General features: G+C 40.1%; 1 protein-coding gene across 2 annotated transcripts in view; it reads right to left on the reverse strand.

Moving 5' to 3' along the window:
• Positions 1-8,101: 8,101 nt before the first annotated feature.
• FER (FER tyrosine kinase) overlaps positions 8,102-22,998 on the reverse strand; it is a 304,375-nt gene continuing 289,478 nt past the window's right edge. For both annotated transcript variants that reach the window (XM_033929145.1, XM_033929146.1), the window contains exons 19-20: positions 16,063-16,185; positions 8,102-8,348 (exon numbers count right to left, since the gene is read on the reverse strand). In XM_033929145.1, the coding sequence (XP_033785036.1) occupies positions 8,206-8,348; positions 16,063-16,185 (266 nt within the window). In that variant the 3' untranslated portion in view covers positions 8,102-8,205. The remainder of the gene's footprint in view (positions 8,349-16,062; positions 16,186-22,998) is intronic.

The raw sequence follows: 22,998 nt of genomic DNA on the forward strand, positions 1-22,998 counted from the left end.
ACTATTGCAGCCCCCATTTTAAAAGCTTGCACATTAAATTACAGTATATTGATGCAAGTATGTGGTCAAGAAGGACTTGATACAGTAGTAATTATGAGTAACAGAGAAGATAATAGAAAAAAAAATCATTCAGATTTGTTAAAATATGAATTATTACATTAGATTTAACTTTCTAGATAACTGGACTAATACTTTTGGGGAAAAGTGAGCTCTGCCAGGATTCATGGATGCTGCAAATAATAAATCCAATATGTCCTCACTCTTCTACAGCTGCCTGCTGGAGCACTGGGAGGCCAAATGAAAGAACAGATAATAAAATTGTGAATATCTAGATAATGGAACAAAGGGCAGCAGCCTAGCTAATCCTATGATGGAGAATGTCCAGATGGTCCCATGAAATTAGTCATTTAGCAAAAGAGGCATAGGTTAAGTATTTATTACTTGGATAAACAGATAGGTACATAGTTTAAGCGGGCAAGCTGTATACCTATATGTCTTTATAAAAATACTAGTGTGAGAAGCAGTAATAGTACCTATTTTGCAGGCAAGGACATTTATACCTGCTTAGATCTTGTACATATATAAATTAACATTTTATATTCTACACATTCTTGTGAATACTGCCTGTGCTCCACTCAAAACTCTGCCCCTGTATATGCCCACAATCAGAGTTCCCACTATTATGTCAACTGGCATACTTTTACACTGATTGGAATTTTTATAATAGGCTAAATATGCACAAAAATGATTTTATAAAATCATCCCCAATATGTAACTGGATAATAAGCTTATCTTTAATGCACTTAGGAGGTAATTCTACAACACAGGCACTAACATTTATATGATGCAACTGCCCAAATTAAGCGCTATTATCTAAATATGTGCTTAACTTATATAGCACTTATTTGTAAGGGGGTGTACAGTTGGTTGGGGCTGAAACTTACATACATAGAGTCCATTATATCCATATGAGGTCTGACAATTATGTTCATGAACTCATCCTAGAAAAAGTGCCACATACCTCATTGCTGAATATCACTATGGTCACCTTTGAAGTACTCCGCTTGGGAAGCTATGCACCAATGCCAGCGCCTAAGTCTACCCTTCAAAACAATTTTTCTGGAATGACCATCAAAGCTGTCGTATTACTCTTGATATCCTGAATGTCATCAAAATGTCCCTCTTTATCTTCGGGTAAAGAAAAAAAGTCATTGGGGGCCACATCAGGTAAGTAGAGAGCGTGTTCGAATACATCTATTTGTTTACTGGCTAAAAACTCCCTTACAGACAGTGCCGTGTAAGCTGGTGCATTGTCATGACGCAAGAGCCATGAGGGACCATTTTTGCACACACCTTTCTCATGCCAAGATTTTCAGTTAAGATTTTCCTGTTTCTCTATTGATGTTCACGTGGTCTGCTATGCTTCTCAGTCAGCTGATGATTTTTATGCACAATTCGACAAATCTTTGCAATGTTTTCATCAGTTCTGCTCATTACTAGCTGCCCTGACCTCTCTTCATCAGTGATGCTTTCTCTTCCCTCAGAAAAATGTTTAATTCCTCCGTACACTGCCATTTTCTTCATGGCTTGGACTAATATGTGCCCGATTTCACTTCCACTCTTGCTAAATTTAAAAAGAATTTAAATGTTTGTTCCTCTATTTCAAGCTCCAACATTCTCGCAAGGTCACACAAAAATATGCAACAATAATGAACGCCACTCTGCAAGACACTGCCACATGTCGACACGAACCCAGCTGTGGGACACCGATATACCAAAGTTAAGAAATCTTACCGAGTTGTTTGTACAGTGCTGCCAACATAAGTGCAAGGTGGCAAGTTCATGAACTTAATTATCAGACCTTGTATCTCTGGTGATTAGGCGCTAACACACCATCTTTATGGCTGGCAAAAGTGCTGGTGCCTAACTTTTAAGTGAGTATTTAAGTGGTTATATTAGTATTCTATAGAAGAAAGCAAGTGCTGTTGCTCTTTTACAGAATAGGCTCCTATCAGGCGCCAACTGGCCCACTAATACACTGGAAATTAAGCAAATCCTTAAAGCACTTAACATTTTCTGCTTAATGATCCATGTTTGCTTGGTCTGGCTCCTTTTATCCCCTCAAAGTAAAAACCAAGGGGATCTTATCATGCTCTTGAGCCAGCTTCCTCTTAAAGCAATTCCCCACCAGCGGAAACTTCTGTTAAAATTAGGAAGATAACATAAGAATAGCCTTACTGGGTCAGACCAATTGGGTCTATCTAGCCCAATATCTCATCTTCATAGTGGCCAATCCAGGTCACAAGTAGCAATATTCCATGTTACCAATCTAGAGCAAGCAGTAGCTTCCCCCATGTCTGTTTCAATAGCAGACTATGGACTTTTCCTCCAGAAACTTTCTTAAAACCAGTTATGTTAACCACTCTTACCACATCCTCTGGCAATGCATTGCAGGCTTAACTAGTCTCTGAATGAAAAAATATTTCCTCTTATTGGTTTTAAAAGTATTTCCCTGTAACTTCATTAAGTGTCCCCTAGTCTTTGTAATTTTGAGTAAAAAAAAAATCAATCCACTTATACTTGTTCTACATCACTCAGGACTTTGTACACTTCAATCATATCTCCCTCCTCAGCTGTCTCGTTTCCAAGCTAAAGAGCTCTAACCTCTTTAGTCTTTCCTCATACGAGAAGAGTTCCATCCCCTTTATCATCTTGGCCTTTCTTCTTTTAATCTTTTCTAGTTCTGCTATATCTTTTTTGAGATAAGGCGACAAGATCTGAACGCAATACTCAAGATGAGGTCACATCATGTAGTGATACAGAAGCATTATGACATTCTTAGTCTTGTTTACCATCCCTTTTCAAATAACTCCTACCATTTTGTTTGCTTTTTTGGCCACCGCCACACACTGGGCAGGTTTCAGTGTATTGTCTACAATAACAGCCAGGTCTTTTTCTTGGGTGCTGACCTCCAAGGTGGACCCTAGCATCTGGTAATTATGATTTGGGTTATTCTTCCTAATGTGCATCACTTTGCATTTGTCCACATTAAATTTCATCTGCTTTTTGGATGCCCAGTCTTCCAATTTCCTAAGGTCTGCCTGTGATTTTTCAGTCTGAAATATGTTTTAATAACTTTGAACAGTTTAGTTTCATCTGCAAATTTAATCACCAGTTTCTTCCTGCTTTGCTGGCATAAATCCAGATGAATGTAGGCTATGCACAATCTGGAACAGAGTTAGGTTTGTCATCACTGGAACGATTTTGGTGCTATTAAGGCAGGAAGGAGCTGTGCTTTCATCTACTTTGGATCTTCCTCAGAAAGGTGGCAGCAGTGCTAGTGATAAGGAGTGAAAAGCCAACACCAGGGATGTAGCCATGAGTAGGCTGTTGTCCCACCACTTTGGAGGCAGGCCCAATCAGTGCAGCAACACAGGTGAATGAAAGGAGAACTGAGGCAGTGTTAACATGTGCACTAAGTAGTGCCCGCCCATGTTAACCTTGGGCTCCATAAAAAACTTAGTCCTGGCTATGCAACTGATCAACACAAAGGTTTTTGCTGGCAGGATCAAAATCCATTAGCTTCTTGTTTCTGTTTGGGTTGTGTGGGGGTAGAGATCAGGGGCCTGGAGCCCCCCAATTTTTGTATTGGGATGGAGGCTCAGAGGGCCCTTCTCTTAGGTGTTGGGAAATTGGAATCTCCTTCGGCACTTGCATTAGCCAGCCTACGTAAACACAAATGCTCTTGAATCACTGGTGTGTTAACGCAAATCACCTTAATATGTTGGGTACTACCCTATAAATTTTTAATGAGTTGCTTGACATGCATTTGAATGATGATAATCTCATTTTTTGTGATAGGCTATATCTCTGTGAAATATGCATATAGATTAATATAAAAGTTTGCAAATGTTCACAGAGATGGAGGTTAATTAATACAGGTGTTCAAAGTGCATCAACCTTAATATGTTTTAGTAATTGGCCCCTTAAATGGTCAGCGATGCAAGTAATGTTTATGGCGAGATGTTTGGGGGTCAGAGAGGGAAGCATAAGATCTGGAGGGAAAGATCAAAGATGGGTGCCTTAGAACAAATAAAACAAAACCTATCATTTTTGCAAAAGGGCTATCAATTTAGACAGTTTCAAAACCTAGATGAGAAAAAGGTTAATGCGGGTTTTATCCATTTATACCATGCCATCAAGCCTATATATTGTTTATATCCTAAAAATATCAAGACAAACTAGCTGCCTAGAAAGCTGGATGCATTCTTTTCCTCAGCAAAAGAATAATTTTAGAGCTGAAATAAGCTTTCTTTAAAAGTAAACAAGAGAATACTGAGAATTGACTATGGTAATGAGTGTGACAAACCTAATATCTAGACACTGTGTATCCTTTCATTTGTATGAAAGAAGCAAATAATGGAAAACATCACTATTAACTGAACAAAATATAGAATGTTTTCTCTGGGCTAGATTCACTAAGCAAACCGATCGTGTACCGATCGGTTTGCCACCTCTTTGAGACCAGATTTTCCTCCGACCCAATTCACTAACCTCTGTGCCGATCATCCTCCGTTCTGTGCATGCAAATGAGGGGAAACGGCATGTAAAGTAGGAAGGATGCAATTCACTAACAAAATTCAGGCACACCGACTGGGCTAGATGATCCAAAAACAAGCGACTGCTGAGGACCAGTCGCTTGTGCAAAAACCCTGCTCTCAGCCCAGATTCTCCTGCTCATGCCGCCCTGCTCAGCCTCGATTTTCTTGCCTTTGCAGCCCCTATACTCTCCTGCTCTGCCTCCCTTCCCTGCAGCACGAGCCCGTGGTTTTAACCCACTTTAAACCCGCGGGTTAAAACCACGGGCTCGCGAGTAAAAGTAAAGTAAAAATGTAAAAAAAAAAAAAGCACGGAGAGCAAACCCATGCGCAGACCATCTACAGGCAAAGAAGATGGTCTGTGCATGCGTTGGGATCGCTCAGTAGCGATCTGTGCGGTCGGTGGAGGGTGTTCCTCCGATCGCCCCATTTGAATATTACCCCGTCGTGAATTGGGCGGCCTGCCACAGATCGGACATGGATCAGCCACAATCAGGCAGGTTAGTGAATCAGGCCCTATATATGCTGAAATGGTTAACACTGGGGCAAGGTATGAAGTTTAATGTACAGTATATGTACATACTGCTGTCCCATGTTTGTCAACAGATTACAAACACTAAATAAAATGCCTAAAGGACCTCTGCCCATTCTTACCTAAATTCCTATTTACTGCCTTTCTCTATGTAACTACTTTGTGAAGCAGAAACTCACCAACTCCTATACAAATGTTAACAGACATAAAATTAAACTGAAATTTTGCAACAGATTTTTCAACAGCAGCATGCTACAAATACATTCACTTAATAATTGTTCCAAGTCATATTCTGGTAGCCACTTTTCTGATCTCTGAAACAATATATTAATTGAGTAGCTATCACCTTTCCTGGGGAATTAAAAATCTGAAAACACTGTCTCATTACTGAGATTTCCAATCCTGATTTTCAGAGTGAATCCTTCTTTTCATTTGAGAAATAAGACAGAACTTATTACAGCTCATGTGAATAAAGATGTCTAGCACGTTTCATATATCCATTTTACAGATATATTTTATTCCTTTGGTATCAGAAATACCACAGTGCTTCTGGCTGCTTTCAGTTTCTTGGTATTGAGGAAACACATAAGAGAAAGCAAGAGAACTTTCATTCAGTGTTCTGAATACTTCATGGACACACGGGACCTTGATTTTATTTCACGAGGCAATATCAGACAATGCCATTGTGGAACACAGCTTTGTTTTTTTTTTACTTGTTATGTTATGCCACGTGCTTCACTCATTATTTCTTCAACCAAATACACCTAGGACTAGATTCACAAAGCAAACCGATCGTGTACCGATAGATTTGCGACCCTTTTGCAACCTGATTTCCCTCCGGCCCGATTCACTTACCTCTCTGCTGACCATCCACCGATCCGCGCATGCAAATGAGGGGAACGGCATGCAAAGTAGGTAGGGACACGATTTACTAACCAAAACCCTGCAACACTGACTGGGCTGGCTGATCACAAACAAGCGACTGCTGAGGATCAGCTCAAGCCCTTTCCGACTGCCCTGCCTTCTGCCGCCCTGCTCTCTGCCCTGTCAGCCACGATCTTCTGCTGCTCTGAACGCCTCCTGCATCCCCAACTCTCTCGCTGCCCTGATCTGCCTGCCCCAAACACCTCCTGCGGCCCCTCACTCTCCCGCTGCCCTGATCTGCCTGCCCTGAATGCCTCCTGCAGCCCCAACTCTCCCGCTGCCCCGGATCTCCTGCCTGCCCCGACTCTCCCACCCTTCCCCGCAATGAAATCCTGGGCTTAAGCGGGTTAAAACCACGGGCTCCAAAAGAAGTTTAAAAAAGAAAAAAAAAATCTCTGCCGGGCCCGGAGGTCCAGCGCATGCGCAGACCATCTACAGATGGTTTGCACATGCGCTGAGATTGCTATAGAGCGATCCGGGCAGGCAGTTGGGGGTGTGATTTTCGTGAATCAGCCCCCCGGACACGGATCGGATCCAATCCCTCACGGATCTGATCTGATCCTTGTCCTTAGTGAATCTAGCCGATAGTATATTGCACACCAGCCTATAATGCAAAACAAACATGTAGAATGCAAAACAAACATTTATCTTAGAAACTGCTCCTCAAAGAATAATGACTCTTTTCTTCCACACCCCTCACAATACCAGCAAGCTACATTAAAGGGCCCATTTACCAAGCTGCATTAGCATTATTCAGCAATTAAAACATATTAACAATATAATTGTTATTGTGATGACTGTGTTAATGCCAGACCTCAGCAGTTAACGTGTGCTAATTTCTGCATTAATGGCTAAGGTGGAATGGGTGGAGAATAGTTGAGACTGCAATGTACAGTTTATTTATTTAGATTTTATCCTGATATTTATCCCGTATTTATTTAGATTTTTATCCAGTTAAAGGTGTAGGTAATTCCTGCATCTTAATTGTTAATGTAAATGATAACGAGGTGCACTTAACATCACCTCAATAGAAGGTAGTTAACTTCCTGGAATACAGTTAGTGCATGGTAAAGGACTTTTACCTGTTTTTTGTTTTGTTTTTTTGCTTATAATATAAAATGTTTGCACATTGAATCCTCAACTCAGTTTAAGATTTGGCTTTCAGTATAAATTTTTGATCCCTTTGATTTGAATGGCTGCTATAAATCACTGAATCTTTTTAAACATTACCTAAAAGTTGAGCTTCTTATGAAAGACCTAAACAATTTAAGCCACAATTGTCTTTCATGTAAAAAACCTTTCTTCATGACATGGATTTCAGTTACTAATTTAACAAGCCTAGTGAAACTTTTCACTTGAGCACTACAGAAATAAGTAGAAATAGTAATTGAACAATTTATGAGCCCAGAGATGAAAGAAGAAAGTGTTAAGGAGTCCCCAAAATAGATACTATGATAATGACAAGATCTGCAGTTCCTTTCATCATTTGGCACAATATGAGGGCAATTCTACAACTGGGCACCTCCATTTGTGCATCCATTTGGCATTCAGGTTCTATTATAGAATATATGTGTAACCTGGTATCAGTGTGCCTAAAATTTACATGCCCCCAGTTTCACCATCCATAGATCTAGCGCAACTGTGGACACATAAATGCAGGAGGGGAGTGTACAACTTACAGCATTTTGTAAGGACTAAAAAACTGGAAGCCCTGCCCATGTCTTATCATCCATGCTCTGCCCATGTACATGCCCTCCCATTCAGAATTGTGCTTAGGTGCCCTGTTAGCACTTTTGTGGGAAAACGTATCCTTATGCACGTAAGTGCTAGTATTATATACATATACCTGTATACAGGGTGCATAAATGCAGATGTCCAGTTTATATAATTGCCCAGTGTGTGCTTACTTCATATGCACATACCCTAGTAGACAAACTTAAAGGAACCTGAAAATGCAGTGTTTTGCAGTATGCCGTGTTTCTTTATCACATGCCTAAAAGGTCCTGAAGGCAAGAACAACTGAAAAAAACAAGGCGACAGGAGAATGTTACAGTTAATACTGTAAGCTGTAATGTGTAGTTCGCCCCCCCAAAATAAAAATTAGACAATTTACAATTCAAGAAAAGAGAATTATATAGGTGGTGTCTGGTGCTATGTAACTTTCTTCTTGATTGCAGCCAGTTCTTTCTGCATCTCACAGAATTTTGGGCGGTTTTCTGGTTTATACTCCCAACACCTCAGCATTATTTTAAAAATTTCTTCGGGACATTTTTGAGGAGCTGACATTCTGTAACCTACAATGGAAAAACAAGGGAAAAGGTTTTATAATGGATGTTATAACAATAATCCAAATTGAAGGGAAAGTATGTTTAATATGTTTCAGAGCAATTTTCAAAGCGATTTTCACAGAGAAAAATCTGCATTAAATGGCTGCTTGAAAACTGTCCTTTTTCACAGAATCTAAAGGTCAACATGTACAGTACACATCTAGTCATACTGAGAATTATGATTTCAAAGGGCATGTTCATATCAGGAAAGGAACAAACAAACCACAGTGGAAATATGCAGTAATCTTTGATAAGCATTTTTTCAACAGCTGAAGTTTTGCTATGACAAAAGTCATTCAAACAGTGATGTGATTGAAAAAAGGAGAGAAGTTTACCACTGGGACTGCTGCTCTAAGTCTGCTCTCTCATAAAACTTTTTTTTCTGAGCACTACTGAAGACGACACATCACTAATAATAAAACCCCATGCGCACTTAGGGTTTCGTGTTCCCCGCCGCCGTGTTTTCTGATCTGTGGCCAGATTCTATTTTAGAACCTGGCGGCAGGGAACACGCCAGCGACTCCCCCCCTCCCGCCCTCACTTACCGCAAGAGAAACCGCTGCCGCCGCTGATTTGGAACGGGGGCACATGCGCCCCTGCTGGCATCTATTTCTTCCCCTCCTCTCTCTCGCCTGCTCACCCGCTCGCAGCGTTTAACTAAAAAGCGCTGCGCTATGCTGTCACTGGCCTCGCCGTCTTCTCTCCACTGCGGCCCGCCCTCTGACAACTTCCTGTTTCCGCTAGGGCGGGCTGCAGTGGAGAGAAGACACCGAGGCCAGCAACAGTGCGGCGCAGCGCTTTTCTTTGAGGCAAGTAGATTTCTGCGGGGTGTATGCACAGGGAGAGTAGGAAAGAGGTGCTGCTGGACGAGGGGAGGGAAAAGGAAGGGAACAGGGGGAGCAGGCAAGGGCTGGGTGCACAGTGAAGTGGGGGTATGCTGCTGCAGCACAGGGAAGGGGGGAAATGCTGCTGCTACACAGGAAAAGGGGGAATGATGTTGCTGCTACACAGGGAAGGAGGGGAATGCTGCTGCTGCACAGGGAAAGGGGGAATGCTGTTGCACAGGGAAGTGGGGGAGGGGGGATAGGGAAAGGGGGCCAGGGAGCAATCTTGGTTTGCTTTGGGGGGGAGACAGAAGGGGGCCATGGAGAGAGACAGAAAGATAGGCCAGCAGCGCATGAGAATGAAAGACAAACACACAGAAAGACAGTAGGCAGGGAGACAGAAAGAAAGACAGACAGTCAAAGGGGGCCAGGGAGAGAGACAGACAGAAAGACAGACAGTGGGAGGGAGAGAGACAAAGAAAGGAAGAAAGAGACAGGGGCAGGGAGAGACACAGAAAGAAAGACAGACAGACATATTCTAGCACCCGTTAATGTAACAGGCTTAAACACTAGTTGTTTATAATTGTTTGAAAATCAAAGATTGTTTCTTTTTTGTTACCCCATAAAAACATGACAGCAAATAAAGGCCAAATAGCCCATCCAGTCTGCCCATTCACAGCATCCACCATCTCCTCCTGTCCCTAACAGATCCCACATACCTGTCCCACACTTTCTTGAATTCAGACACCTCTACCACCCTTTCTGTAAAAAAGTATTTCCTTAGATTATTCATGAGCCTATCACCTCTTAACCTCATTCTATGCTCTCTCACTCTGAAGTTTCCTTTCAGTTGAAAGAGACGCGCCTCATGCAAATTTATGTCACACAGTTAAACATCTCTATCATATCTCACCTCTCCCGCCTTTCCTCCAAAGTATACATATTGAGATCTCTAAGTCTATCCCCATATGCCTTATGACATAGACCACCGACCATTTTAGTTGTCTTCTTCTGGACCGACTCCATCCTGTTTATAACTTTTTGAAAGTGTGGTCTCCAGAATTGTAAACAAAATCCCAAAAGGTAGGGAACAGAGGAAAATATCAACCAAAAAGAAAAAAAACCTCTCTGTTAGAATTACGCCAAAACAGCTGTGCCAATAAAGTCTTTCAAGCGAAAGAAAAAGCCTCCGATAATTGGAGAGGTGATCCCACACTCTACCAACCATACATCACAGGCAAAAAAACTTTCGCTGATAGAAGACTATAAAGTGAAAAAACAATGAAATTTAGTGAAAAAAATGGTAATAGGAAACTAGGTTTCTGAATAATCACAGGACCAGGACATTATACATAATATTCTAAATGAGGTCCTTTTTCCTACTGGCCATTCCTCTCCCTATGCACCCTAGCATCCTTCTAACTTTTGCCGTCACCTTTTCAACCTGTTTGGTCACTTTGAGATCATCACATATTGTCAAACCCAAGTCCCATTCCACTTTCCTGCACATAAGTTCTTCACCCCCTAAACATAATTTGAAGGCATTAATTTTCTTCTTATTTTTCTTCCTCGCTATCCAACTTTCACATCCATATGACATGACCAGGGGCCTCCAACTTTTCGCCACGAGGGCCATATTGGGTACTTCAACTTCAGCACTTTACAGAAAAAGAAAAAGAAAAGATAAATAGCTCTAGATATGAGTTTTATTAAAAGCAGAAAATTTTATAAACTAATTACAGAGAATGTGAAATTAACCCCCTTTTTTACTAAGGTGCACTAACCGATTAGTACGCGCTAAATGCTAACGTGTCCATAAACTAACATGCACGCATTAGCGCTAGCTCGCGCTAATCGGTTAGCGCACCTTAGTAAAAGAGAGCCTAAATTATTGTATATTAATGATAACGATGACGAACACTACCAGCAAATTCTCATATTTTCATTACAAATTATAATAAAACCATTAATGTGAATGATGGAACTGTTTTTGTCTTTTAAAAATCCTATTAAACTGAGGATCAAATTTTGAAACGCTCAAGTAGTGACTTCAAATGTTCATCAGATAAATTTGCCCTGTATTTTGACTTGATATATTTCATTTGGGAAAAAGTTTGTTCGCAAAGATACGTTGTCCCAAAAATGGAGATAAATTTAGAAGCAAATTTCTTAACATTTGGAAACTGCTCAGAATTCACAAATGACTAGAAACGAACTTCCAGATTCAATTTAAAGATTAGTCACAGCACCAGAGCTACCTATAACGCTGTGAATTGACACTGTCGATCGAAGCCGAACAAGTATGAAGAAATACCGCAAAGTATACAGTTACGATTCAGTATTAAATAAAGTTGTGGATAATATTAATATTAACATAATATGGCATATCAATATATTTTGAACACAATTTTAATTAATTCATTTGAAATCTATCAACACCCTGGGTTTATTTTTTGCAGATTCTCATCGGAAAATTAGTCCAATTGGCACATATCTGCACAATTCTTCCGCGGGCCGGATAAAATCATGTCATGGATCGGATGTGGCCCAAGGGCCATACTTTGGAGACCCCTGGCTTAGACAAATCAAATCTTTGTATACAGAGATATATCTCTGCACTTGTAGATCTTGTCTAGATCTAGCTGTGCTGCCAAGAGTAATATGTTGTAGGATTTCCTGACTGCTTGTTATTTCATTATTGATTATTAAAAACATAAGAATTGAGCTAGCCAGAGCAGAGAAACAAGATGGCGACGGCGTGGTAACAGCCAGACGGAGACCTCCGCCGTTTCTTGCAAGTTTTCCTACAGAACTTTTATTCTTACCAGCAGTTTGCTGTTTTTCATCCTGCCTGGGAATTTACTATGCCCCATACCAAAAGTAAGGGCTTTCTCCGGGTGGACCCCTCCACGCCCCAACAAGCCATAATGGAACGCTTCTTGGCTAGCTCTCCATCAGTTTCAGTAGTGGTGACCCCGGCATTTGCACCGGAGGAAGGAGCCTCCGGGATTTGAAATATCTCTTTCCCCTCCAGCTGTTCAATCGCCACCTTGCCCGCCAGGGGGAGATGTAGAGAACGTGCATGCCGACAACCAAAAGTGCTGTCCACGCTCACGAAGTGGGGGGCCTCTCGAGGACCAATACACTGAAACATCGAGCAAGCGAGGAACTGAGGATACCGGTCTCTTGAAGGTGACCCTAGACAACATTTGGGTGATACTCCAAAAAATGGAAGTTGCCATTATCAATTCAGCAACAGATATCTCAACTATCGTGAATAAATTGGATAATCTGTCAGCATCAGTACAAAATATAAAGGTGGCAATAAATGCAAAGTTTGTACAGCTTGATAAAGAAATTGCCTCTTTGCAGATATTTCTGCTAATTTTGCCAAGGAAAAATTATTCATTCAGAGAAAAATGGAACAAATTGAGAATTTCAACAGAAGACTCAATTGAAGGATATTAAATTTTCCTAAAGTAGTTGCAATGACACCTTTAGATATGTTTAAAAAGTACTTAATAGAGAATCTCAAATTTACCCCAGACGCGATTCCTCCAATCAACCGAATATATTATCTTCCGAGAAAAAGGGATTCTATCCCTGAACTTAATCAAACTGATAGATCACAACCACTTGATTTGAACAATTTAACACAATTTTTGGAGAGCTCTCAAGAAGAAATTGAATATCGAAGCACTTTGCTCGTATCCTTTATCTTTGAGTAAGACCTCAATGCAATAATGAAATTATTTTTTCACTCTTTTCAAAATCTTTTCTTTGGTCAAAAAATATGAATTTTCCAAGATGTGGTTAAGACAATGCAAGAGCATAGAAAACTATATCTGAGCATGAGGCATGAAGTCAGAAGCTTGGGAGCTACTTTTCTTCTAAGCTATCCATGTAAATATTTGATTAGATATGCTGGGACTAAATATGTGTTGTTGTTTTTTTATTCCTGAGCAACTTTGTACCTTTTTGGATGCTAAAAACTTCACTCAAAGTTGAGAACAGCATTGAAATATATAAAAGTACTGATGATTATAGACACACGCTAGGTCTTTTCATTGATAAAATTAATTATCCTCATAAGTAGAGATCTCCTTCTCTCTTACCTTTTGTTTATCTCTCAATATGTTCTTTTAAAGTCTAAGAAAGAGTTAAATTGTTACTATTTAAGGTATTGTATATGCTAATTGATTTAATTGGATTTGAGAATTCATAATTTTGCATGTTTTCTTTTTTCCTCATATATGCTATAATTTACTCTGGGTTGCTGTAACGAGTGGAATGCTTGTGAAACTTAAAGTTGAAAAGAATAATTAAAAAAAACAACAAAAAACAAGAATTGCCATACTGGGACAGACTGAAGGTATCCTGTTTCCAACAGTGGCCAACCCAGGTCTCAAATACCTAGCAAGATCCCAAGTACTAAAACAGATTTTATGCTGCTTATCCTAGGAATAAGTGGTATGAATAACATGAGGAAGGACTTAGCGAAGCTTGGTCTGTAATTTGGTAGGTAAGATTTAACACTAGGAAATGCAAGGTCATGCATTTGGGCTGCAAAAACCCGAGGGAATGGTATAATTTACTATTAGCAGATTATCTGTACCGCAGTTGGCTTCATTTTTCCTTTTTCGATGTTCAAATTCACTTTATTCTTGATATACAACCTATTGTTAATCTAGTTAAGTGGTTTTCAATAACAATTTTAATAGAGAAAGAAAAAGGGAGAAGAGGAAAAGGGTTAATATTAGAGGTAAATAAAGACCAAAGGGTAAAAAAGAAAAAAAAAAAGGAAGGAAGGAAGGACATCTGCAGCATTTTCCAGTTTTATTTTCTGGTCATCTTGTTCTACCACTTCTCCATCTCTGGAAAAGGTATGTTTGTATATTAATGCCTTTCAAATATTTAAAAGTCTGTGTCATATCACTTCTATACTTCCTTTCCCCTAAGAAACACATCTTCATGTAATCAAATATCTTCTCAAACATCTTGTGGCACAAATGTCATACCATTTTCATCTCTTTTCTTCAAATCACATCGTCTTTTTATGTTTCGTGAGATACGACCTCTAAAACTGAATACTCCAAATGGGGTCTCACCAAAGACTTGCACAGGGGCATCAACATCTCCTTTCTTCTGCAGGTTATATCATTCTCTTTGAAGTCTTCTGGCTATGGCCATCACCTTTCATACTGTTTTGCCACCTTGAGATACTCAGACACCATCAGCCCAAGGTCTCTCTCTTGAGCTGTGCTTATCAGTCTCTTGCCTCCTATCTCATACATCTCCTTTGAATTTCTGCAGCCCAATGAATTTCTGAAGCCCAAGTGAAGCCCAAGTGTATCACTGCAGATCTTCATGTTAAATTTTAACAGCCAGACCTCAAACCATTCTTCTAAATATTGGATCTTTCTTGTCATGGTTCTTACTTCCTCTAGGGTGTCCACTCTGTTGGTGATTTTCCTGTCATCAGCAAAAAGGCAAACTCTTCCTTCTAACCATTTGCAAATGTCTCTCACAAATAGAATTGACCACAGTACCTATCCCTGAGGCACTCCACAACTCACTCTCCTTTCCTCTATGCAGATTCCATTTACCACCACCCTTTGTTTTCTGTTGGTCAACCAGATTCCAATCCAGTTTAAAACTTTGGGATCTACGTTCAGCCTTCTCAACTTATTTGTGAGTCTCTTGTGAGGAAACATATCAAAGGTTGAAATCCAAGTGGATTAATTGTGCATGTTCTTCATCCAGTTCTTTAGTGACTTAGTCAAAGAAATCAATCAGATTGACATAGCAGGATGCTCCCTTGTATCCTGCAACCTTTTGGATTCTATAAAGTTTACTGTAATTTCCTTCCGCAGCAACTCCACTATTTTTCTACCTATGAAATGAGGTTTATGAGCCTATAGTTTTCTTCTACTTCCCTGTCACCACTTTTGTGAAGGACCATATCGACTAATCCTATAGAACATCTCTCAACTCCAAAGATCTATTAAATAAATCCTTAAGAGGTATTGTCAGGACTTCTCCAATTTCCTTCAGTATTCAGCAATGTATCCCATCCAGCCCCATAGCTTTGTTTACATTCAGATTTTCAAGTTGTTTAGATAAACATTTTCTTCCATGAATGGTGTAAAAATCCGCTCTGTTCCCAGATATATTCTTTGCAGATGACTGCGATCTTTCTCTAAGATTAAACATTTAACAGGAGTATTTGCTTAGCACATCACTCTCCATATAGCTAATCTCAGCATCTTTCAGCCTTACAACTCCATTTCTAGCCTTTTCCTTTTGCCATTTTTTTTTATCTACCTGTATTTCCCTGTTCGCTTCTTTTGAACTTTAACTGATAATCTTTCCTGTGTTCTTCTTGTTGCGTTTTGCTGTATTTTTGAATGTCACCTCCTTTGCTTTTATTTTTTTCAGCCACTTGTTTGGAGAACCATTATTGACCTACTGTTTTTCTTCTTTATGTTGACTTTCCCTGTACAGTATACCTGACTCAGTCCTGCATACAAATGGAAAATAATTAATACACTTTCTATAACTTCAGCACAGTGTTGCTCTAAAACACTGTATAAAGGCCACATGTGGATAAATATATGATCTACATCTATAATCAGTGCCCACATGTGGGCTGTTCAGGGATCTCAATATGGTTGCAGTACACCAAGGTTAACTGGAGTTACATTTTTAAATTAAAGATGTTTTGAAATATGACCTATTAGGCTACTTTAACTGTTGCTGAATGGCAATGATTAAATATAATTGAATTATGCCCATTGCTCTACAACTTTTAGCACAACCATCAGTAAACTCTCTGCAGTATGAATTTTAATACCAGCCTTTTTCAACTTGCTCCCGTGCTTGCTGATTAGTCATTCCAGGGTAGGGGCAAATTCCCAAACTGAAAGTCTCCCAGAGAAGGATCCCAAAACTCCACACGTCACTTTCAGAACTATATCTCCCTAAAAAGAAGAGCAAAACATTTTTGCATATAAAAGCAGAAGGATAATAATTAAGATACAAATTAATATTACAATTTTATTTCTCTCTGTTTAAGGAATTCATAAAATAAAATTAACACAGAAAAACCTGGAGCCCACTACCTCCATCATAAACTATAATACACTTACGTTTTAATTTCTTCATTTTTAAACTTGAGATATTTGTTGAAAGTTTTAAAAAGTTACAAAGTTTCATTTTTTTTATTAAAATTTGACTTAGCGCTTAGCCAGTAGAATCTCAGTGGTGTAAAATTTAAAAAAGAACCATACACAAAAAGGAACAGGAAAAGAACTACACAGTAAGATAAGAAAGAGAGGAGATTCATTATAACTTACCTCTACATTCATTCAAACAACAACAAAAAAATTATATAACAAGAAAAACATGAAAAATATAAATTAGAACAAAAACCATTATCAAACTCCCCTCCCTCCCTCAGCTGAGTCCTGCCAGCTATTACTACTGCTTTGTTATTGACAAAGGGCTCCTTTTACTAAGCTGCGTTAGGGCATTAACGTGCGGAATAGCGTGCGCTGAATTGTCACTCATGCTAGACCTTAACGCCAGCATTGAGCTGGCGTTAGTTCTCGCCACGTAGCATGCAGTAATATTCCGCATGTGCTAAAAACGCTAGTGCACCTTAGTAAAAGGAGCCCAAAGTTTCCTTATATTGAGTCCAAACATTGCTGTAAGGCACTCCACATGTTAGCATATTTTACTTCTATATTAGCAGTAAGGGCAGTTAACTTTTCCATTAGTAGTAAGTATCTCAACTTTTTGTGCCAAGATGATGAGAGAGGGATGATTATTTGATTTCCATTCAGCCTTCAGTCACAATGACACATTTTACTGCTATGACATACTTCACCATTATCTTTTGATAGATAGGAGTGTAAAATGATAATCCAACAAAGAACACACACATACCAGGCAAGGTTAGTGGTTTGGACTGTCTTTACTTCCCGATTCCAAAATGGGTTCTGTCTTCATATATGTCTCATTTTGCTAAAGACTTTGAAGTTATTTTCCCTCATTTATGCAGAAACATTAAACTCATTAACAGCAAGTATTATTTCTTTCCACTGTGATAAGTCTAGAAGTTGTTGTAAATTATCTTCCCATTAAAACATGTATTTAAATTTGGTATATTGGTAGTTCCTTAATATTCTGTATAAGGAAGAAATTAATCTTTATTCTCTGTCCAATGTGGCCAAAAAGATTCTAATCCATTTAGATAGAGGTCTGTTCTTCATCTCCCTATAACCAGCTTCCTGTAATCGATGTCTACATTGCAAATAAAAGTCATTAGAACTGAGATTGAACACTCTCTGGAAACTATCAAATATCTTTGTGCTTCCATCTTAAAAAAATTGGTACATATTACTAAGGTCTAGGTTTCTCCATCTTTTAATGGATGCCCATGTGCTGTTAGTTTTTTTCAAACAAAAACAGTAGTGGCATTGAAATATAGGGTTCTATCTTTAGGGGCTCCTTTTTTTTTTAAGATTTTCTTGTAAATGTTTGTTGAATTTTCAAAATAATGATTTCGTTTTTTGGAACCCATTGCAATTGGAACAATTTCTTATATTACAGAAGAAAAAAATGACCAATTTGCTTTGAGGAGTTAATGAGTAGATTATGAGACTTAATTGTTGGATATATCAACATCCTAGGATTTCTTATTGATATTTTCTTATTTTTTAACACCTTCCTCTTATAAGTGGGCTTCATAGAAACTTTAAATTTTCTGTATTCTTATTGGAATGTATGTTTTTCTTTATTATTTTCCATAACCTGTATTTTATGTAGATATGTAATGAAAAAAGTATAAATTAAAATAAAAACAGTAGTAGCACTAATATAAATAACCAACTAGTGGTGAACTGAGTTTTACCCTTGTTCTACATCCTCAAAATATGGTAGAATCCCCCCCCCCCCCATGTTTGGAACAGAGTAGGTCTGGCTTTATTGGAGTAGGCCTGTTCTATTTGTACATAGGTTTCAAAAGCTATCATCTTCCCTCTAGTCACAGATGTGCCTGATTTATGCTGCCAGGTAATAACTTCACAGATCCAGGATCCCTAGACCATGAAGTTCTTTATGACTCATTGATTTTATAGGAGGTGGCTAAGGTGATAGCAAACATCATGCTCTGCCACATTTGTAAGATTGCCCAATCAACAAAAGTTGGCATGCTTGGAAAAGATACAATAATTGTAGTAAAACGTTCATTTTAATTAGGGCTGTGTTTTGATTAAAATTTTAATTGCAGGGACAGAAGAGGATTGGTGGCTTGGAGAGCGGGTATTTAGAGGTGCGAAAAGGAGGAGATACCCATTATACTCCATCAAACGGCCCACTGACGCCATCTAATCAGGCTGGCTCCAGGGATAATGCAGCAACAAGTTCCTGTGGTAGCTGGAGAAGAGTTTGTGGCCTGGAGAGGAGGTATCCGGAGGTACAAAAAGGAGGTCCCCATTGCACTCTATCAACTGGCCCATTGACATCATCTAATCGGGCCGGCTCCAGGGATAAAGTGGCAGCAAGTTCCTTTGGCTGTAGGGTGAGCCCTAAGGAGCATGCCAGGCCCCTTGGGAGCTCCTCTGGAGCCTCGGTAGACAAGGACTGTTTGATTTGCTGGAGTTCCAGGTACTCTTAACTTTGTCTTTTGCTGGTAAAATGGGGGAAATGTACGGCTAAAGTCAAACATCCATCTATCAGTACTCTTTCTATCCCAGGCCCAACTGAGTGATATTTGGTGGTTTTAAATAAAGATCCAGCTTCACCTCCCTCTTATTGATATGTATTCCGGGGCCTCTTTAAGTGCAGGGAATAGGCAGACCCTATCCCTCCTGTTCCTTCCTTATTTACCACCATATGGGGGCCAATCCCATAACGGTCATGTCATCATGGGGAAAAACATGGCACTGAATCAGTTAGATTCCTCTCAACTGAACTCTGAGGACTTTCTTAAGAGATCAGACTCCACAGGTGACCCTTGAGGGAGGAATACTGGCCTAATGCCTAACCCTCAGTAAGCCTGGTTCTAAGAGAGAAGTTATAGAGGCTCAGCATTAAAGATAGTTTTTCACAGCAATCCGTGAGCTACTGTCTGGGAAAGGTAAACTTGGGTTTCAGTAGGTTACATCATTGTAGTTCTCTTTTTTAGCTCAGCAAAATCAGTAAGGCAGTAGTGTAGCCTATAGAATCTCTGTTAGGGTATATTACAAAACAGTGTTTTAGTTTAGATTAGTGTTTTAAGTTGCATTTCAGGGCATAATATCAGATTAGGGCACAAATAGCTATTGAGGAAAGGCTCTGGTGTTAATTTAATTCCCTCTCGCCCACCCCAAGGCAGAGCTTTATGATTTATTGGCTCTTCAGCCACCCAGGAACAGAGCATTACTTTGGTAGGATTTTTCTGCCCTTTCTTTATTCTTCCAGGTGTAAGTACTTTTGCACCATAATATGGCTGGGAAACATGTGCCTGGGAAGTACTTTTGCACCACAGTATGGCTGGGAACCTGAGCTGCTGATCAGGTTACAACTTCTATCTCTGTGCAGACAGAAAATGTTATCCAGGCAGAGGGAGTGGTTCTATGTGCAAGCTGTCTTCAGTTGAATCTCTCATGAAGGAAATAAAGGAACTGAGAGAGGAGGTGGCAAGACTGAGAAGCATCCGTGAGAATGAGAGGTACATCATGAAATGGTTCATGAGGTGTCAAAGATTTCTAGCAGTGGGGAAGAAGAGGCTATGCTGAGGGAAGACAGCTGGACTCAAATTACGGAACACTGCAAGATTGGTACTGTGACTTCTCCTGCCATTGAACTGAAGAACTGGTATGCTGTCCTGAAAGTGGAGGAGATGAGAGCATCCCAAAGAGAGGAAGGACCAAAGCTTGAAATTCCAAAAATGAATGAATCTGTGACCACTAGGAGGTATAAGGTTGGTAGTTGGCGATTCCCTTCTGAGGGGTATAGAAGCATCCTTCTGCAGACCAGACATAATGTCACGAGAGGTATGCTGCTTGCCTGGTACCAAAATCCAAGATGTTATGGAGAGCTTGCCACGACTTATCAAGCCTGATGACTATTATTCAATGCTGCTCATCAACGTTGGCACTAACAATACTACCAGGTACCCCTACGAATGTATTAAAAGCGACTTTGTGGCTCTGGGAGAGAAGGTGAAGCAGTCAGGTGCGCAGGTGGTATTCTTGTCCATCCTCCCTGTTGAGGGTACAGGCCAGGGCAGAGAAACTCGCATCGCGGAGATGAATGCGTGACAACATGGATGGTGTCGTTGAGAGCATTTTGGCTACCTGGAACATGGGATGACTTTCCAAGGGCTGCTGAGTAGGGATGGTGTGCATCTAACAAAGAAAGGAAGAAGTGTTTTCAGCAGCAGGCTGGTTAATCTACTGAAGAGGGCTTTAAACTAGAAGTGATGGGACAGGGTGATCAAAGCCCCCAGGTGAGCATAAGTCCTCAGGTAAGTAAATCACTAAATACTTCTACACAGATAGGAAAAGGGGACAATGTCTGAAAAGCAGTATATACTAATGCTCAAAGTATGGGAAACAAGATTCTGGATCTAGAAGCTGTGATGGAAGAAGATGAATTGGATATAGTGGTGATCACGGAGACGTGGTTTATGGAGAACCATGACTGGGATGTAGTTATACTGGGCTATAATCTGTTCAGGAAAGACAGAGTAGGAAGAAAAGGAGGGGGAGTAGCGTTATATGTTAAAGATCATATTAATGCCACACAATTGCAAGATCTGCAGGGCAAGGAAGAGGCACAGTGGATCAATTTGGAAAGAGGGAATGGTGAATATATTTACATTGGTGTGATATACATGGTTCCTTCACCGATGGAAGAAGAGGACAGACATTTAATAGTAGACATTCAGAATATATCTACAATGGGGGAAGTTTTACTAATAGGTGATTTTAACATGCCAGATGTTGATTGGAGTATCCCTATTGTGGGGTCTTCTAAAAGTAGGGAGATCCTGGATTCTCTACAAGGAGAACTGTTCCAGCAGTTGGTAATGGAACCCATGTGAGATGGGGTCATACTGGACTTAGTGCTAACAAATGGGGAAAATGTTTCTGATGTTACAGTGGCATTCAGTAATCACTGCATGGTACGGTTTAATATTAAGATGGGTACAGAGAGGGCTCATTCAAAAGCAAATGTTCTAGACTTTAAAAAAACTAACTTTGTTTGAATGGGGGATTATATCAAGGAACTGTCTGGACGAGAACGTCTGGAAGGAGTGGAAATGCAATGGGCAAAACTGAAAGGAGTAATTGAAAGAGTGACAAACCTTTTTGTGAGGCAAGTACGTAAAAGTAAGAGGAAAAGAAGGCCGCTTTAGTTCTCAAAAGTAGTAGCTGAGAAGGTAAGGATTAAGAGGTTAGCTTTCATAAACCACAAAAAAAAAATCACAGAAAGAGGAAGTCAGGCAAACATATCTGGAAACGTTAAAAGAGAGGCTGGTCGTGGAAAGGAAAGATGCAAATGAAAAAAAATAGCTGACAATGTAAAACGGGAAGACAAGACTTTTTTAGATACATTAATAAGAACATCAGAACATAAGAATTGCCGCTGCTGAGTCAGACCGGTGGTCCATTGTGTCCAGCAGTCCGCTCACGCGGCAGCCCCCAGATCAAAGACCGATGCTCTAAATGAGTCCAGCCTAACCTGCATGCATTCCAGTTTAGCAGGAACTTGTCCATCTTTGTCTTGAATTCCTGGAGGGTGTTTTCCCCTATAACAGACTCCGGAAAAGCGTTCCAATTTTCTACCACTCTCTGGGTGAAGAACTTCCTTACGTTTGTATGGAATCTATTCCCTTTCAACTTTAGAGTGCCCTCTCGTTCTCCCTACCTTGGAGAGGGTGAACAATCTGTCTTTATCTGCTAAGTCTATTCCCTTCAGTATTTTGAATGTTTCGATCATGTCCCCTCTCAGTCTCCTCTTTTCAAGGAAGAAGAGGCCCAGTTTCTCCAATCTCTCACTGTACGGCAACTCCTCCAGCCCCTTAACCATTTTAGTTGTTCTTCTCTGGACCCTTTCGAGTAGTACCGTGTCCTTCTTCATGTATGGCGACCAGTGCTGGACATAGTACTCCAGGTGAGGGCGCACCATGGCCCAGTACAACGGCATGATAACCTTCTCCGATCTGTTGGTGATTCCTTTCTTTATCATTCCTAGTATTCTGTTTGCTATATTTGCCGCCGCCACGCATTGCGCGGACGGCTTCATCGACTTGTCGATCAGAACTCCCAAGTCTCTTTCCTGGGAGGTTTCTCCAAGTACCGCCACGGACATTCTGTATTCGTGCATGAGATTTTTGTTACCGACATGTATCACTTTACACTTATCCACGTTGAACCTCATTTGCCATGTCGATGCCCATTTTTCGAGCTTGATTATGTCACGTTGCAGATCTTTGCAATCCCGTGTCTTCACTACTCTGAATAACTTTGTATCGTCTGCAAATTTAATCACCTCACTCATCGTACCAATGTCCAGATCGTTTATAAAGATGTGGAAAAGCACGGGTCTAAGCAACGAGCCCTGCGGCACCCCACTGGTGACGGTCTTCCAGTCCGAGTATTGTCCATTTACCCCCACTCTCTACAGCCAGTTTTTAATCCACGTGAGTATTTCACCCTCGATTCCATGGCTCGCAATTTTCCGAAGTAGTCGCTCATGTGGAACCTTGTCGAACGTCTTCTGAAAATCCAGATATACAATGT

Source organism: Geotrypetes seraphini, chromosome 1 (genome assembly GCF_902459505.1).
Source record: "Geotrypetes seraphini chromosome 1, aGeoSer1.1, whole genome shotgun sequence".
In the NCBI taxonomy this organism is placed as follows: domain Eukaryota; kingdom Metazoa; phylum Chordata; class Amphibia; order Gymnophiona; family Dermophiidae; genus Geotrypetes; species Geotrypetes seraphini.